Source organism: Anser anser, assembly GCF_964211835.1.
Source record: "Anser anser genome assembly, chromosome: 1".
In the NCBI taxonomy this organism is placed as follows: domain Eukaryota; kingdom Metazoa; phylum Chordata; class Aves; order Anseriformes; family Anatidae; genus Anser; species Anser anser.
The window spans coordinates 190,723,761-190,743,696 of record NC_139720.1 but is presented as its reverse complement, the minus strand read 5'-3'; the positions used below and the strand labels follow the sequence as shown (position 1 = coordinate 190,743,696).

Below are 19,936 nucleotides of genomic sequence, written 5' to 3'. Positions count from 1 at the left end.
CAAGACTGTCTCCTTGCATCAAATCTGCGCTGTGAAAACATCCTCAAGCTGATCAGTACCAGCTGGCATGGAGGGAAGAGGAGGAAATGCTCCTTGTGGTGAAGAACCATAAGGCATAGATCTTACCTCCCCTTTACAGACATTTCTCAGTGCTTGAATTACTATTTAAACAGCTGATACGAAACCCTGGTTGGATGAGCATGTGATTTGTGATAAACCACATGGAAAAAAAACAAACTTTAAACCGAATCTGCATTTAGGTACCCATAACTTTTGCAAAGAGTGAGAAAATACTTTGAGTTATTACAATGTGTAGAATGAACTTTTATTTTCATTCATCCTTCATTAATACCATACAATTAGATAGCAATATCTTGAAAAAAAATCTTGAAATAATTTAAAACAGAAGGCACGGAAAAACAAACTATGCAGCTACAAGAGAAAGGGGCAAAATGATTCAGGAAAGGAATTCATTCAGAAAAAAAAAAATCTCACTAAACATTCTGATCAAAAGCTACAACACACTGAAACAAAATTGCACAGTTTAAGCTAACCCATGCTTTTGTTACATACACATAGAAAAGAAAAAAAAACAGATTTTTGCAGGTTTTTGAATGAAAAGTGTTACTTTAAAAATAATAATTAAAAAAAAAAGTTAAATCTAGTACATATGTCAAGATCTTCCCTAAAGTCTACAGTAAGAGACACTTTACAAAAAAAATCTGCATTAGGAGCAAAGTATCCAGTTAACCACCACTTTGGAATGGGAAGAAACTCAAATCAGCTAAAGTATCAAATCGTTTTGGTGTTTGCTTCAGAAAGTAAGATTCTCAATACAGTAATATACTGTAGAGGACATTCATTTGTATTTTAGTATTATGAAATTAAACTAATATCGTACATCATAGAGAGGAATAAAACCATTCGTATGAGATCTTTACTTTTTTTTTTTTTTTTTTCAAAAGAGTAACTTTATTTCTGTTTAAAACAAAGCTACTGGAATTAATGACATGCGATAATATGCCCCGATATTATAATGGCTAAATTTGAAAAGAAAGTTCATGCTTCACAATCGAAATATGCCGTGATTCTCAAATACATTCTCTGGTAATGAATAATACAATACAGAGGTCATTCATAAAATCAGCTCAGGTTGTGAACCTGGTCTGCGAATGAAGCTTTTTCCAATATGCGGAACACTGACAACACACAAGTTTTGCTCCAGGTCAGCACATTCCTTTATGTGCCCCACACCTCTTTTTTTTTTTTTTTTTTTTAAACAAAGGAGTGTTTAGCCTGCAAATCTCATGGAAAGGCAAAGTCTAGAAGTTACACGTTTGTTTTTAAAAATACTAAATACAATCCAAGATAAACAGTATTATTCTTACTGACAACTTAATAGCAGGTGCTCTCTACAGGAAAAAAAGAATCCTGAAACGCAAGACAGATTATTTCAGCATTTTATATCAAGGCATTTGCACATTTGTCAGGAGGTGACAGAGTAAGAGTGAACTTTGCAGCTTTCTCTGCAGTTGGACTTAAACGAAAAGAGCCATCCTTCTAGCCTGCCCACCTGTAAACCGTAACGTGAGTTTTCTTAATAGCTTGCTTTTTCTGCAAGTAATTCTCTCATTTACAAAGTACAAGTCAAAGCATCGCTTCCCCATGTGAATAAAGAGAGCTGACAACTACAATATAAACGGTAAAAATGATCTCAGTAAAAATGTTCATCAAAATTCTCTGACATAGCAAAACATTCATTTGTAAAGGAAAGTCTAATACTGCAAGCCATTCACTCAAAGGCGACCCTGGGCATGTGTATTCTTGCCAGCATTGCAACAGTAATTACTTCCACATTTCTGTTCATTATAGGATACAAACTCTGTAATATATTAAAGTTTCCTAACAAAGAGTCCAATTATTGCACTTTATAAAAATTCCAGTAATATCAGGCTTTTGTCCTACTTTTCTATGAACACTGATGCCCTGCAAGGAAAAATAGGGGGACTGAATAATTTCTTATGAGTACGATGGATTCCTTGAGTGAGTCTGAAATGCTGACTCGAAGGGAAAGGCTTACGAAATGGAAAGGCGTACCTTTGGAAACTGACTTTGATTCAGAGCAGCAGGTGGATGTGCCACTGCCTTACCGACACACATTCTCATCTCAGGGACGAACGGGCACGTGGCTGTTACGCTTATATATTACATAGAAATTTAGGTCTGTTCAGAGCAACCCAGAGAACCGCTAAGTTCTTCTGCCGACTGTACAAGGCTATTGCTTGACAGGGAAAGCTCAACGACAGCCTTATTGCAGTGGGAGTTTCTGTGTGAGCACGTGTGAATTTGCATTCGCCTCAGCGATGGGTGTAGCGAACAGAAATGGCTATTTCAGGATGGAAAGAGAACATACAATGAGTCTGAGAGGCCCATGAAGAAAAGAACGAAGAAAGTGAGTATAGCAGTTTTGGCCCTGCTTATAACCAGCTGTATCAATAGGGGGAAAAAAAAAAAGATATTTTTGTGCCAGCTATCTAGAAAACGAAGCTGCTTGAACCGAAATGATTTCATAAATCTATATGAGGCTTCCGGGCCAGCAAATCACGGTTAAAGTTACTTTGTTCCTCTGCTCCTTCAGCATCGGAACAAGTGCAGAATGGCTCATTCCAACCGTTGATAGTCCATTTACAGCAACAATCATATCACCACACCTAAAAAACACAAGAAGAAAACCCAGAGATGAGAACTGCTCTGCAACAACCATCACACCCCAACAAAACAGCACTTGGGGCGGTAGGTTTCCATCAGGTTGGAAGTGTAGCAAAATTGAACCCCTTTCTGTTTTTTTTTAAAGTCTCTTTTACTAACGAAACTCATCTGGGAAATTCCCAAATCAATGGATTTCAACACTAATACCAAAACAGTTCTGCATTAAAAGCAGACCTGTAGGGAAACGTGAGAAGAGAGAGCTGGAAAGATCTACTGGAGTCAAGAGAAGATAATGAGATAGCATGTGTATAACAGAGCATTTATATTTGTTTGTGTGAATTATAACATATTTACACCAAACATGTCTTTACTGTGGGAGGTGTAAGTAAAGATACTTATGGTTAACAACCACATTCCAACCAAGACCCTTGTTTTCAATGGCTTATGATTTTCTGAAATGTAACCATTTGGCTTGAAATCTCCTACAGCAGATGGTTCAACGGAGAAGCTGGAGCATCTCTGTGGTTTAAAGCAGGGAATAGAAATTTGTGAGGGTGCTTTATGCTGGCCCTGAGAAAACTGGCCTTGAAGGGTTATGCTTCAGTTTTTACAAGTTCAAGAGAAATTTCAAAAAAGCACCCATGTTCTTCCTACATTAAGTAAGCTCCGTCTTGCAGGCATCTCTTCTCCGCAACCTGAGTGTGTTTGGGATCCCCTAGTGCAGTGGAATGAGATGCTGGAGACTGAACGGGACTTTTCCTGACGCTGATCCTTCCAGCTACTGGAGGCACCAAAGTGGATAGTAAAAAAGATGCTCTCCTGAGCTCTCCCGGTGCAATTCACTGAGTGGGGTCTCACTCAGCCTTTCTGCTGAAGTCATTTTGCCTTCTACGAAATCATATCAGACAGATACTGTAGGCAGAAAACTGTCCTAACTACCGGTCTGTGAAATTATTTTCTCACTTTCTCTCTAGCCTAACAAAACATTCCGAAAATTTAAACAAAGTGGAACAGCTTCAGAAAGACCGGTCCCACGATAGCCCTTGCAGATGGAAGAGGTCCAACTCTCAGTCCACAGTCTCAGTAAATTTGAACAGAAGGTACTACATCACTATATTGCAGACAAGTATCTTTTCCATTCCTTACAAGGGGTGAGTGTGGCCACAAGCACTCTTCCCTTCTTAAGAATATATTTCCATTTCTGTTAAGACTTCTAGTTATTAATTCCCCAATCTGAAATTATTTACTTTGGGTTGAACTGAAATCTTTCATTTAATCCAAACTGTTTCATAGCTGGCCAAAAAATCTAATTTTGTGTTCAGCCAAACTATTTTTTCATTTATTTATTTAGTCATTGAACTGAAAAATCAATTACTGGCAAGGCTCTAGGCATAAGCACATTTTTTTCTCAAGTTCCTTTGTAAGTAAATCTACATGTGAAAACCATGCCATAAAACTTCAAGCCACATAACGTTCACAAACCTATGGCACATTTTTTACTCCCACCTCCACACGTGCACAAAAAAAATCAGTTTATGAACAAGAGAACCTTTAATAGGTTCCTTTAATAGGAATTGTAAGTCCTAATTCTGAAACCCTACACGAGGCTAAGATACATATATGTATACTAGACCTGGGGATTGCATCCAATGTAATGTGTAAGTAGAATAATATAATATTTAAGGCCAGAAAGGACCTCAGAAGTCTATAGTCCCACCTCCAGCTCAAGGCAAGGTCAACTATAAGCTCTGACCAGGCTGCCCAGGGCCTTCCCAGTTGGGTGTCACAAACCTCCTCTCTGCACAACCTCCCTGTGTGACCCGTGCCATGGCATCACCATCCTCATGGGGAAAGCGTTTCTCCTGACACCCAGTCTCAACCTCTTTTGCTCAGTTGTGCCTGCCATCTCTCGTCCTCTCTCCTTCACCACTGTGAAGAGCCCAGGCTCCATGTCCTCAATAACCTCCTCGCAGGAATTGGAAGGGGCTGTTAGGTGCCCCAGAGCCACTTCTGCTCCAAGATGAGCAAGCCCAGCTCCCCCTGCCTCTCCTCTCAGGGCTCTGCTCCAGCTCTCAGGGGGTCTCCATGGAACTTGCCCCATTTATCCCTGTCTTTCCTGCCAGCTAATAACTCTCAAGGCACTGTTCCTTAACTATCACTTCAGAGGTATTGACTTTTCCACTTACTTTAACACTTTTGTATTAAAGCAGCAGCACCCATCTTTAGTACCAGTTTTCAGCAGTGGCTTTAGAAGGCTTTATGAAAGGATTGAGCAGTTTCCCCCATTTTAAAGAAAGAAGTCCTTTAATTTTTCAACACTTCTCTTGGAAGACAAATATATTACAAAGTAACCAGGCCTGCACATGGAGATATTTGCAGTATTTTATGCCTAAAAGAGTTAAATGGAGAGAAGGAAATGGTAGGGGACATCAGCACTGCAGCTGAGGTGGAGGACAGGAGATGGCAGAGGTGCCAGCACAAGCATCACCTCTGTGAGACACCCTGCCCTCCACCTAAGCAGTCTGTGCTTCCCTGCATCACACCCAGTGGGAGTGCACGAGCCCCCCAGCACCAGGTACTGCAGCATATTTCACTAAGCAATGAGCTGCACCAGCACCTAACTATTTACAAGCATTGATTATTACTGTTACTCGTGTTTTACTTACTTTAATCTTCCATCAAAGTAGGCAGGAGTTCCCAGAACAATGGTTTTAATGAAGAAAGGCTGGTTGGTGTGGTTCTCCTCGTAGCCACCGACGATGCTGAAACCCCAGCTTCCTAAATTGCTCCGCCGCAGCACTACGTCGTGGCAGCTATGTAGGCAGCTGTGGAAGGGAAGCACAGGGCAGCAAGAGAAAAAGCCGTGTATACCACATACAGACATTTCCATGCTAGGCGTAACACCTGCTCTCGCACCATCACTGCTGCAATAAGCACAGAGGAGAAGGGGAGGTATGGTAATCAGTTCTGTTCCCAGACAGGGTAATTTTGCGATATTCGAGCCAATTACCAAAAAACCTCACACTCTTGAGACAGAAACGTGTTTAAAAAGAAATAACGCAGTGCTAGAATAATGACTTAAATGCAGTTAACTCTGCACACTGACAATAATATGGCATTATAGGGATTTCACAGGTGGCAAGAATGTGGAGGAAAAATGGATATCCAATGTTTACTTTGCAAGTCAAATATACAGCGCATTTTTCTTCCCTGCCAGTTCAGGCTTTTTCTACTCAAAGAAAAGATCTGAAAGTCCATGCACCACCTTCTTTATCTCTGAACTGATGCATCACCAGTAATGAAAACATAAATGATTAACCATTGTGTTACGCAGAAGGTAAATAATGCCGATCATGTTCCACTAACTGTACTGGTGTGTATACATTAACTTCCTAAGTGAAAATTCGTTCTTGCCAGTGACATAGAGACTGTAATTAAAAAAAATAAAAGAAAAGAAAAAGAAACTAGAAATTAACTTCTGGGTAAAAATGATGCCAAATTCTTTACCAAAGCACAATACTCTTTAAAGAACAGCAGCACGATGAATAACATAACTGTAGGAGCAACAGAGGGTCTTCTGTAGCATATAAGCAGTAAACCACAGTCGTGGCATGGAAAGCCAGTACATTTACCAAAGCTGAGAGCTGTTTATTGAGATTAGGTAACTCATGGTTCTGTTATCTTCAGACGTATTCTGCCACCAAAACACTCGTTTCTTCTTGTTTTACATTTAACTACAGGCTTGTGCCTGGTAACTCTATCAAAGGAAGAGGAATTAACCTGCCCACTCTGACTGAAGTTAGCAACACTATTCACTGTAGTGGGAGCTCTTCTTGATAGCAAGCAACGCCAGAATAGGTTTATACTGAAGCCACAAGAGACTGAAAAACAGACCAGTAAAAATGAAGCATGGTGATGTCAAGCAGACTGCAGATTAGGAAAGAGGAGGGAGGGAGCTGCAAATCTTTAAGAGATTTTGTGTTTGGCAGAGATGGTAGTGGGTTCTTGAAAAAAAATACATGAGGATTTGTATCTACAGACTTGTTTGTGTTTAAGAAACCTGTGTAAAAAGTCTGAGAATGGAAAGTCTGATCCAGTATTCTAACATGATATATTTGGCTTCATAAATTTAAGTAGTAGATTAGCACAGAGACACATGGGCAAATACTTTGGGTTTTTATTAATTATCTCTCTGATTTTAGATACTCTACTGGAAATTTTGATACGGTTAAGCAATGGAAAAGATTACTTATTTCCAATGAGAAGAATCCACGTGGGCAGTTACTATGGTTTGTGAGGGAATAAACCAAGTCTCTTCATCTTTCAGTTGCCTAAGAAAACATTGCTCCTGTTCATGGTCCTCATCGTGAGCACAAGGCAAACAGAATGAGATGGTTGGGCAGGCAGATGTGCTACAATTAAAAACACCTCTGCTTTTGTAACTAATTATTGTATTAATTAATTCAGTACCTTGGAAGTCCCAGCCACATGACCCACGACGGTGACCAACTGGCATCGTATTCATTTTCACTGATGGTACTCAGTTGTTCTTCATTAGCCTGGGGTTGTTCTTCTACAATCTGGACTTCCAGTGCTTTCAGGGCGACTACTGAGGAGGCAGCACTGGCTTTGAGCATGGCCACCGCCTCGCTGTGACTGAGGTTAGTCAAATCGATGCCGTTGATGTTCAGCAACACATCGCCTGTTCAAGAGGTGCAAATAAGAACACATCAGTCTCCCAGGATTGTTCATACCCGCAGCACCTCTCTCACCAGGATTTCATCTAATACTGTATTTTTCTGAAGCTGAGACAGTCTGAACTAGCACCTTGGGAACGTGAACAGCATCATTAGTTTTTAAGCTTTACCCTGTCTGTTTAAAACTCTAATGCATAACTGTTCCCAGTGGAATATCTCAGGTCAACCCAAACTTTACAAGGGAAGGAAGAATGCTGAAAAGAACAACTCAGGCACCACAACGTAACCAAGTCTTAAAGGTAAGTGAGGCTCTACAGAGTGTTCTTTTAGCTTTTAATTTGGGAGAACAGAAAGCAATTCAAAAACTGCTGGAAAGGTTGGTGCAAAAACCAATCTACTAGAAGAAAGAAAGCATTTGTGCAAAGATAATCATCTGGAAAGAGTCCAAGACACTAAAAACAAAGCCACACTTTTTATTTTATTTCAGAATAATTTTTAAATGCCTCAGGGTGAAAACAAGCATGTAATTTACCATCCAAGCAGTAGAGTCTCCTTCACACAATGGCTCACTTATTGGTGAAAGCCAGGAATCTCAAAGCAAAAACGTGAACAATTGAGTCACCTTTGGAATGAGACTCTTTTTCTGAAAGCTTTTGCCTCCCAGGGAAAGATGAAGTTGAGGTGCAGCTTAACTCTAAATCACTTTTGTTGCTGCTGTGGCTACTTTAATATTACATAATGAAACAGCAATTGTGATTCTTCCATCAATTGTGCTTTTCACAGTAGTACAGAAAAAGAAAGACTACACATTGGTATGTGGGTGTAATTCATCTCAGAAACATATAAGGAGGTTCCTACACTGTTCTTTTTAAATTTGCAGTTTGTGAAGTTGTTTTTTTTCCCCCTAAATTTCTTAACTAAAACAATCTGAGATTCTGTGAACACTGAGTTGCAGAGATGCCATATGCAGTCTTTGCTTCACATATGGCACAGTATGTTTTAATCATCAATGCTTAGATATTGATCACTCAGGACTGTCTTCTTCATTGAGTCTAACCTCACTGAGTCTAACCTCACTGAGTCTAACCTCCACCTCCCAGTCCCCTTTATCCTTCTGTAAAGCCAAGGAACAGCTGGACAAAGGACAAGAGAGCATTCAAGTTCTACAGTCATTACAGAAGTAGCTTTGGGGGTAAACTTCACCTGGGTGAGCTACAACCTGCCATCAGGAACATCTGAGCTGTTCAGATATTATAGTGAGGACTGGAGATTCCTCCAACAGAGATGGGGCCCATCCCACCAAATTAAACACAAAAACAGGATGCGTGTACTACAGTACAAAGCACCACATCGGACCCTCAGCTCAGGGGATTACAGTTGGCTGTAAAGAATTTAGCCAGACATTTCCTGATCTCATCCACTTCCCCTGCTATCGTTCTCTAAACATCCCTTTCCTAAAAGCGTGGTAATAAATACTGTATTTCCATTATTGAAACATGAAGACAAGCACTCATCACGGCTTTGTTACATCTGTTAAAAGACATTATGGCACCACCTGATTTCAGTGAATGCACTCATCAAAAACCAATCAGAGGCCACCCGTGCCACCAGGAAAGCCAAGCCCTACCTCGTTTAATCCTGCCGTCTCTTGCCAAACACCCATGAGGCTGTACACTTGTCACGAAAATGGGCAATTCGCCACTTTTGCTGCCTCTGCCTCCTGCCACTGTCATTCCCAGAGATTCATGTGGCTCTTTTTTCACAGTAATGTGCTTTTCTTGGCATGTAACACACTGGGAGAGATCCTGTTTGACAAGAATAAATAATATTGTTAAAACTTAAACAAAACAAAAACTAATAACACAACTAAATACACCCCAAAGCTATACTTTGGCACTTGGACAAGGTTTAATAGGACTAAGTCTGTAGTGCAAATTGGCTTCAGCTTGATTTCTTCTACATCAGATCAAATAAAAAAGCCACTCATGCAAATGCTTAAGTATAGACAGAAAGTTTATAAAGGCCCTTCTTGAAAATCTCACTACAGTTTCTTTTAGCTCTTATACTGGAACAGGCTAAATTTTAGGACTGTGCTATGAAACTGTATGGTCAAAAGATTAGAAACCAAGCAGAAATAAATCTTTTGATGTCTTGGTGAATATCAGCATTATCTCATTTTTAAGTAGAATATGGCCCACAACTACAAAAAAGCTCCATAAGAAACAAAAACACATGTTTTCATGATCAAACAGAGGGGTCATTTAAAGCCCTTATGTGCCATGTTTTCTTTCACAGCTGATGTGTAGCCTCTCTCAGAGCACCGAGTAGCTAAGGCCAATCAATGCTCTAGGCTGTTAATGGATGCTTTGTGCAGACTCCCTGATGATTGTAAGGAAAGCCCAAACCTGAAGCAAGAAGAAAACACTGCATTTCATTTTCTAACACATGAATTATAAAGTTTAGCCCCTATTTAGCTTTTCCCTATCTAGAGGATTTAGACCTGAATCAAAGTGTATTTCACTCGCTCAAGCCTTTCCCCTTCAGGATATTTAGTGATACATTCAAACCACTGCACGTACACCTGCACTAACATCTTAAATCAACAAAATACTTGGAAGGAATCCAAAATAACAGAAGAAAGAACCTGGAAGATTCTTCTGAATACAAACACTTCTTTATTCTCCCACTTTCTCTTAGAAAATGGAAACTTTTCTTCCACTTTCAGTGCCACATGTTCCTTCTGACTGAGTATTCTGCCTGCATATCCATGTTAATCACATAATATATGTATCATAGCTTATAAGGACAATTCCTCCTGGAGTTTTCAGGCTTTAGGACTAACTGGCTGGTGCCACGCAATTATATAAACATTTTTTTAAGCCAAAAGACTTCTAAACCAACTGTAGATTAATGATAGGGAAGCAAAGATAAAATATATAAAACATAGGACAAGTCTAGCTTGGTCATCACTTTCAGTTGCATGAGACTTGCTACTTTGAAAGAGACCACGAATGGTACTGGTATGCTAGGGAAATCAGCTCAGCCAATTAATTGGCTTTGGAATTGTAATATGAATACAAGATATATTGGTAGATGGAAAGTGGGTTCAGGCTCTGCTACAGATGAGCTGTAATTATTCTGTTGATATGGAGTATCGTTGTGGCAAGCACTAACAGCCACTAACAGTATTTGGGAGCCTCACCTTTGCCCCTTAGGAGAAAAAAAAGCTTCTTGCCTTTTTCACTAGAGCCTCATTGCACCTTTATGAAACTACCCAAACTTAAAAAAAATATATATATTTTCAACACATTTAAATTCCCCCAGCAGAATTATGACATTAAACAGTGATGCCAACAGAATGGATAGGAGAAAAGGTGGCTTGGTTGACATGGTCAACATGACAATTATTTCACACAATCTGCATGCTGAGAAGTCATTCTAACCACAGGAACACCTGAAGCACAGGCTTTATTTCTGCAGTCTTATGGATGATTTGACACTAGCTTCATGAATGTCTCTTCATTCTGCCTCTCTCTCCTACCTTGACCTTGCAGAACTCAGCAGTCTTGCAAATGGCACTGTTGGCTCATGGAAGAGATGACACATCTCCTCAATGTGCGCTTTATATATTGAATGGTGTGCACCAAATCTCCTATCCTTGCTGGTTGCAGCCAGCACAGTGGCAGAAACAAGAACACTCTTGAATGACAGCAGTCAGCAAATCCAAAAAATAGTGAAATGCAGTTGTGTATCTTTTGTTCCTACTCCAGACATGATGCAGGACTTCAGTACTTGGAAATCTTTGTTAAGCAGGTCGAAAAGAAGATGTAACCTGTTCTTCCAGTCATGCCTTAATACTCACTTAGACCATCACATGACAAAAACCGTATTTGTAACTCTTAAAAGAGAAACACCAACCTTATGCGAGTTGGGTCTGCTGTGAAACAGCTGCTGGGACTGGTGTTGGTGTGGGTTGCTGTTGTGAGTCCCAGTGTCTCGGATGATACTGACCGTCTGTGACTTTGTAGGTCTAGAGATGATCAAATTCACTCTCTCCCCGCTCGCCTGTCAAATATATAAAGCAAAATAAAGAAGTTGGTAGGATACTGATAATTAGCAGAGGGGAAGAAAATTATATGATGAAACAAGAAGACAGCAGAACTTGTCTTCCAGTTCCTGGGGGTGCCACAGATTTCTCATACTGCACAGTCCTTTACTCGATTCTTGCTGCAGTTCCCCCTAGAACAGAGAGGACACTAAGACTCCTTCTTTTCCCCTGGTGTTACCTCTGCATCACCTGGAAATTCTTTGCAAAAAGGACTAATTCTCTCTGTGTTATGAAGCTTCAATCATTAAAAACAAACAAAAAAACGTTCGCAGCCTCTACGAATTTGTGCAATGTGTTATCAATAAAAGAAGAAATGCATACATGATGGTTCCAGGATCTGCAGATTTTTGTCATAAGCTCTGAATACCTTTGGTATTTCCCAAAGAAACTTCAGAGAAAGATGTCACATATGAGCAGACCAACAAATTCTGGAGATGTGGGAATATCAGGAGACTCAGAGAACAGATGTTAAATGAAGTATCAACACTTACCGTTGATTTAAAAACATATCTCAACAGAAAAAAGTTACCCACTGTAACATTCTGACCATTTCACTGTATCCTGAAACTGGGAAACTGGCATTACAATCCCCAGGATCATTGTTATTTTCCTTTAACTGCAATGGAAGCTCTTAAAATGATACCTGAAGCATGTATTTACAACTCATTTGAATCGTGGTTCCCTATTTGGTGCTGAAACTTGGGTTAACCAAAGGCAATTGCACTGGACTGCAAGACCCTGCTACTGGTCTATTTCAACTTTACCAAAAACAGAGCATTTTTTCCCAACATCCCATCAGCGCGGAAGCAGCAACGTGCTGCAGCTGTTTCCTTACAGACCAGGAGACAGGTGTGGCGTAGAGGTTTTCCTGCAGGAATAGGAAGGGGACACGTGCTTGATTGTGTAATGCTTTGGGTAATATTTGTGATCAGAGCAGAGCCAGCCATTTGGAGCAGCCCTTTCTGAACACTCAGGAAATGAATTTGCACGGGACCAATGGAAGACCGACTCTGTGGTCCTAGCTGCCACCTCTTGCTTCTATGAAGCCTGGCAAACCATTTTCCTACTCCAGCCCCCCAGTTCAATGCACAGGTAAATCAATACAAAACAATGCCCACTTTTATAGGTCTCACTAAGTGTAGACCAAAAAAAGAAAGTGCAAATCAAAACTGGATACACAAATATAATAATAGTTTTCCTTTTTTTTTTTTGGCTAAGCAGTAGGCTACATGGTACTAAGATGAGCACCTTTCTAACATTCAGGCTGCATGCTAGGGAAGACTAATGAATGCACTTTTCACTTCTAATGAGATGAACTTCATATGCAAGGTGCCAAAGCAGAGCCTGTTTTGCAGCATTATTTCCAGAACACGTATCACAGCAAACTTTTTTTGCAGGCTTTTAGGTATTGCACTCAAGCTGCTCTGTCTGGGACAGACTCGACCCCAGGCTTCGCACAAGACACAAGAACTAGGGTTTCAGGAAGGGAATGCAATTTACCTGTATAACCTGAGCAGCAAGCTCTGGCGTCCCGTGCTTCAAGTCGTGCCCGTTGATGGCAAGCACTCGGTCGTTGCTGCAGAGCCTGCCATCCTGAGCAGCCAATCCCCCTTCCAAGAGGTCAAGAATGAAGACTCCCGGCTCATCTGTCCTGCGAACGAGTTTAATGCCAAGCTGCTCGCTGGAGTCGCGTTTGTGCAGCGTGACTTGGAAGCTGTCCTCCCTCGAGGAGGAGGTGGTGGTGGTCTCGGCGTGGCCGTGCGTGCGGCTCCCGAAGCGCCTCTCTCTCAGCACGGTGAGGTGCAGCACCGTGCAAGGCTGCGACAGCACAGCTCGAGCGTGGTTGTGGGACACATTGCTGATGTCAAAGCTATTCACCTGAAAAAAAAAAAGAAAAGAAGATCAGAATGCTGTTCTTATGTGTTTAACTGTTCCTCGTTATGGACATAAAGTCCTCTTCAAACTAAATTCAGAGGTCTCTGCAAAATCCAAGAAAACCTACCCTGAGCAACCTACTTATCTGCTTGTACTGGGCTTCTGCTCTCTTCCTTCCATCCTTTTCTGCAAACCCACTTTGGCTGCTCTGTCTACAAACCTATTTCCCACAAAGGTGACAACGTTACTTGAATGGTGAACGCCCTCCACCCTCTTACTCCATGGTTTTTGTTCTCCTGGTCTCCTGTACTGCTTAGATCTTTACCTAGTTTGTTCTCCAGAACAAGAACTCATGTGTCCTTTCAGCATCATCTCATGTGTGCTTTCAGCTTTCATCACGTGTGCTTTCAGCATCAAGCTCATTATCACTTAAATCTATAAAAATAATAGCTATAAAAAGAATTCACCCAAATCTCTGAGGAAAGCTTACATCTAACAATATTCAGTACTTCCACGATGCAAAAAAAAAATTAAAAAGTTGAAATCCAGAATATTTAAATATATTCATTAAGACAGAAGATAAGGCAGTTTTAATGGTTCTGAAGCCTTAGCATGAACTTAGGAGCTTTTCCATTGACTTCAGTAGAGGTCAGAATCTCAGACTTGCAACCTGTATCATTCAAAATTCAGTTGTAAATGAAAACCAAACTAAGCTCTCCCTCCCTATCCACAAGAATTCTGTTTGTTATGTGGCCCACTGATGCAAAGATCAGTTACCCTCAGTCATCTCTTCCACTGTAAAGTTAAGGTAAAAAACGACAGTGCAATGAAGTTAGCAGAAAACAGGACCACCACAAAACCTGGCAGAAAAGCAGTATTTGCCTTCTGTGGGGTAAGGAGGGGTTCAGAGTTAACACTGAAACATTATTCTTGGCACATATTATTGTGCCCTTATGGAAGAGCCCCTGCCCACATGATTTAAGTAGAAAAAAAAATACCCAAAAGGAATGTATACTAAATTATAAAAATTGATGTCAAATATCTATACCAAAAAAAAAAATCATAAAAAAAACACACACAAAAAAAACCCAGCAAAAACTAGGAAGAGAAGGATCCAAAAATCTATGTACAATAACCATCACATTTACATCACACATCTGAGCTGAGGGGCTTTGGGCAGCCGATCCTGAGCAATGCAGCCGCTGCCCCCAGACCAGATGTAACCTTGAGCGGAGGGAGGGGAGGCACAGCTTGAAGAAATAACATGTAAAGCTGCCACCAGCGAAATCCACCAGGGCTCATCTGTCAGAGCCCTTAAATTAAATTTAGTTTTATTTTTAGCTGTCGCTAGCTAAAGTAAATACATAAAATATGGAAGCCTGCAAAGGGCATACAAGAATATATGCAATAAAATTTAATTCTTCTTTCTACAAGGCAGTTCACAGCTCCAGAATAAAACAGCCTTAGCATTCCTTGTGAAAACAGATTCTCATTAGAACATATTTTACATAAATTGCTGCCACAGTCCAGCATAAAAAAGGGACAATTTGTAGAGCACTTTTAGGCACCTATCTGTATATCATACACAACGTGCACTTGCTTGTAGCAGTTACTAAATGTTGCTCCCCTCAGTATTAAAAGGAGATCTTAAAAGTCAAATCTTGTGTGACTGGGCAAGAAAACGCTATGTTTCACCCCGTAGTCCTTCCTGGCTTTCTTTCAGTCCTTTACTGCTCATAAAAAGTCTTTGAAGACATTTTCAGAAGTAACTGACTGAAGCTTGTACTGAGCCATGTCTAAACCTATGCCTAATTACATCTGTACAGACCAAGCCTGGAAATTTTAACACAACAGCTCAGCACCTGCACAGGCAAATCTAAAGCAACAGAGATATTGTATCTTTCAAAAACTTTTGCTTTTACCTCCCGCACCTCATCCTCACGGTGACAAAAGGACTCCGACAAGCACTTTCCTAGCATCTGACAGCTTCAGTGTCAGCACATGGATAGGGAGAACACACTGCAGCTTATAAATCCTATTTATAGTCAATTTATCGCCACTTATGGCTTTGGAAACTATAATTGACACCTGCCCAAATGGCAAGAATTTCCAAAGCTTCAGTGACAAGGTCCCTATTCTGCAACCAACGAGAGCCCTTGAGTATGGGAATAAATTAGGTAGCATTCAATCAGTGTCTGCAACTGCTCGTTAAAAAGGCAACATTTTGGAAGCCCCTTGGGTTACTCTCTTGGCCAGCTACTCTCCTAACACTCAAAGAGAGGAAAAGGCACATTTCTCAAAACAGACTATTTTCTGAAGTGCAAACTGATTTTATTCTAAGTGTAACTACAATACTTAAGCTACTTCCCTCTCCTGGGTTTCAAAAAAAATGAAATGAAAAAGGCTGATACTACTTTTGGACTGATCTTAGGATATCAGATCAAAAACAAGCATTTTTAGTGAAGTCATTTTGAAATGATGATCTGTTTCAGGTGGAATGATTCAAAAACAGAAGAAAGGTGGAGGACTATCTTGTTTATGTAGAATTCAACTACTGCTGTTCTTCAGAGTGCTGTACTTAACCCCTTCCCCCATACAAAATCAATAGAATTAGATCATTTTACATTGTTTGTGGCTACTAACTTAAAACAGTAACAAAAATACACATTTTATCATAACCAAATTAAATTCTAATAGTTTGATTTTTCAGAAAAATATTTAGAGCACTTGGCTTGAAATCATGCCAGTGAAGAACATCACTGACTCTCTCTTTTATAAATACTGAAAGATGCAGATGAGCTGCAGAGGCTTTTGGAAGGTAACATTGAAGCCAGATTAAAATAGTAATTCAGATAAAGTCAGTCTTACAACCCACAAATTGCTTTTCACATGGGACAAATCATGCCAACTTGTTACCCAGAAGTACCCTTTGGTTTCCTTGGAAAGCATGCGTAAAGTTGAAATAAAGAGCAGACCCACAACATTTAAAAACAGAAAAATATGCTCATGCTTTAAAAATTGATAAGAGATGCTAAGGAGGAAAACTAATTCTGGGGGCTGATCCCATGAACCCCACCAAGCATCACAGCCAAAAGTGCTAGAACAAGAGGCTGTGCTCTGAATATTAATTGGCCTTCCAACTGATAATGGCAAAGCTAACATTTACACAACATAAGTCTGACAAGGAAAATCTCCCATCTCATTTAACAGACAGTTCTGCAACAACTGAATGGAAAGCAAGCAGACAGAATATGTAATGAGATTCCATACTTGAAGTATTTGGTCTCCAGCAAGAAGTCTTCCATCTCTGGCAATGATCCCATCCCGATAAACCTCTTGAATAACAATGTTGATCAAAGGCGTTTCATTGCCACCCACTATGCTAATTCCTAATTCAATATAAGGATTGGACCGATGAATTTCAATAGTAGTGATCTCTCCTTCAGGCAAGGTAGGTGGCTGTTGGTTTGCTGTCAATTAAAAAAAAAAAGAAAAAGAAGATTAATGCCTTTTATACCGCATTCACTTTCAACAAAGCAAATCACCAGAGGACAAGATGGGCACGACACACAACAACGGTCTAATAACAAAGTAAGTAAGTGTGATTGGATTATTCCACTATTTGTTGGGACACCTATGTCATTTGAAGTAATCTACAGCATCTTAGTAGCATCCATGCTTTGCTTTTTGAAAAGGATATTCTGAACCCTTTGAGTCCTGTCCTTTATCATAAATTTCAAATGCTTTCCAATTTGATCACTTGTGGGGTACACACCGCAGAGCATGTCTTTACCATGCTTCTTCAGTGGCTGCTGTTCCACCTGAATTAACTGTTAACAGGTGCCAAGGAGGAGCCCGTTTATGAAGCAAACGTGGAGACAACTACAGAGGAAAAAGTGGGATGCTGAGGGACAGCAAATACACAGGGAAAGGAAGGGGAAAAGACCACCTTCCTCTGCGGTAAGGCCAAGTGCTTCCTCTCTAAAATCCCAGATGCTAGAGGCTTTACTGCTAGTTCGATGCAGGTGGATGCAGGAGCTACTCAGCTGCCTTTTTGTCCAAGCAGGACAGTACTCCGTGTGCAGGAAGCCTGCTGATCCAGGCAGGGGAGCCAAGAGGGGAGAGGAGAAAAGAAATCTCATCTTAGGAAACAACTTTTGTAGTTTTACAGAAAATTCCCGGCTTCAGTCTCGCTGCCAGTAGATTGACATGAGCTATTGCATAGCGCATGTGTGTAGCACGCAGCACCGTGACATCTGGTGCACACACACAGACACTTCTTTCCTTCCTAACTGTGATCTTAGCCCAGCTGCATACTTGCCCATAATGGAAACCCACTAGCATTTCTCCAGGAATTGCAAGAGAAAAGAGCAGAAAATGAAGATGTGCATTTACGGTCCACACAGAGACAAGCTCTGACACCGTAACCGCTTCTACATCTGATAAAAGCAACCTGTAACAGGGTTGAGAAGATAGCTGATGACATACTGTCTGTTCCTGTGTTCTCTTCAAAAGGAGGATTGTCGATGCTGGGCTCATCTCCCCAGGTGGGAAGGGCGGGTGTGAAGTTCTGCTCAGCCGGCACCACTCCCTGATCTGCGTCCGGAGACACGCTGCTGGGCTGCTCCGTCCCACCGGGACCCGTCTCACCCTCGGCTTCTGCTTGCAGCTTGCTCGCTTTCCGTCTCTCCAGAGCCACCCTTCGATGGGAAGCCCCAGGGCACCTGTGAAGGAAACATTTACACCGCGTGTCAAGTCTGCAGCACGAAACGCCCCAGTTCTCCAGCCAGCAATATCAGTCTTCTGCAAGGCCACAGCTTTAAAGGAATCATAAAAATTGTTAAACGCACTGGATTTTACGGCCAAAATGCATGTCAGCGGACAGCACCCCAATATAAGACTGCCTTCTTCACAAAATTTCCACTACGTAGTGTTCTGGCCATGAACTAAATGTGCTGTGATGCATTCTGAGTGTGGCCTTGTTTGCTATGTATATTTCAGTTTCTGGAAGATAAATCTTTTTGAAAAGACTGGACGGGATCAGGACAAAATTCCACAGAAGAAGAGCCCTGCTCCAAAACACATTTGAGCATCCCCTGAAGCCATCACCCTTGACCTTAGTAAGCCAAGAAAGAAACATTACATTTTCTTGGAGCCACCTGGGGAAGGAAAGAGAGAGATGAAAAGTTTACCTACACTGCAATCTAGGTATTAAAATACTGAAAAATACAACACCTGACATTTGCACAAAAAGTTTAAAGTAATTAGCAGCTCTGCTCATGATCTTTTGAATCTGCAGAGAGTCTTTCATTCTCCATCTTCCCTTTTTTTCTTCCTGACTTCACATGGAAGGTCCAGCTTTTTGCTTACCCCCAAGTAACAATCCACCATGAGGATTTTATTCTTTCCATTGTAAACTGATTTTCATGAGTTCCTATTATTCTTAAGGCTGTTTCATGCCCTACAGTATATGACATCCTCCTTAAACCTTCTGCTTCTGGAGCTGCTGACCACATAGAGATGCTCATACTGTAGCAGTGCAAAAAAAAAAAAAAAGGAACCACGTTCTTGAAAGGACTCCTTGTCTAGCATCTTGACAGATTGTTACACTCAAAGAAATTCTTTGTTTGCAACAGGAGAAGAAATGTGTTAACAGAGTAAAAGGCGCCAAAAGTCTAATGATGCCCTAACTTGTTAAACTGGAATGCTTTGAGAATCACAACATGCTGATATTCTAAGAAGGGGATTTGATAATTATATGGTTAGACTGTTTTGACATGAGGGATTTTGAAGAAATGCTAACAAAGTTACTCAGCTCCGAAGAATTTCGATAAAAACACCTGTATAGATTTTGTGACCCCCTCAGCATTTATACACACATAAAGTGAGACTGACATATATAGATGTATATATATATAATAACAATCATGATTTGTAAGTTTTGAAGAATGAAATAACCAAAATGTGCTGCGAAATGTATGTGAATACATAAATTAGTGGCAATTCACATTATGAAATGACACATTTCAGACATTATTTCTTGCGGCTTTCCCCAAGATGATGTGTTTTGCACCTGCTAGTCATCTTTAAACTTAAGAAAGTGCAGGCAGGAAAGATGAAAATTACTTGAAAGGTTTTGCTTTGTGAAAAAGTTTATCTGATTTTAATGAAGGAACACAAATGTGCTTCTTGGGCTTGCTTCGGCAATAATTACTATATAAAATCTGGCATAGAGAGACTGATCGGCCAAAAAGGGTTGAAAAAAACATAAAAAATCAGGCTGGTCTCAATTTAATCTGGTGGCCTGAGACATAAAGTTGCAGGTGAAACTCAGCAGGATTTTTTTATTGTTGACCATTTCACTATACAAACCTCAAAGCAAGAATCCCAGAAGGCCAAGAAAAGGCAAGAGGCAACCCCTCAAAGCAAATGCTTGACTTCTACACTACTTTATCTTGATGGGTTAGCCTCACGCTCCTCCAAAATCTTAGCATTGCCAACAGGAAAAAGAAGAAAAAAAAGAAATAATAAAGAAAAAACTCCAATA

The 19,936-nt window shown here is 40.5% G+C and overlaps 1 protein-coding gene across 3 annotated transcripts in view; it reads right to left on the bottom strand.

Annotated features, from left to right (window-relative positions):
- Positions 1–303: 303 nt before the first annotated feature.
- Positions 304–19,936, bottom strand: part of LNX2 (ligand of numb-protein X 2) — a 62,043-nt gene continuing 42,410 nt past the window's right edge. For all 3 annotated transcript variants that reach the window (XM_083833891.1, XM_083833892.1, XM_083833893.1), the window contains exons 3-10: positions 17,878–18,113; positions 16,660–16,859; positions 13,015–13,392; positions 11,325–11,471; positions 9,034–9,211; positions 7,180–7,411; positions 5,376–5,534; positions 304–2,711 (exon numbers count right to left, since the gene is read on the bottom strand). In XM_083833891.1, the coding sequence (XP_083690017.1) occupies positions 2,576–2,711; positions 5,376–5,534; positions 7,180–7,411; positions 9,034–9,211; positions 11,325–11,471; positions 13,015–13,392; positions 16,660–16,859; positions 17,878–18,113 (1,666 nt within the window). In that variant the 3' untranslated portion in view covers positions 304–2,575. The remainder of the gene's footprint in view (positions 2,712–5,375; positions 5,535–7,179; positions 7,412–9,033; positions 9,212–11,324; positions 11,472–13,014; positions 13,393–16,659; positions 16,860–17,877; positions 18,114–19,936) is intronic.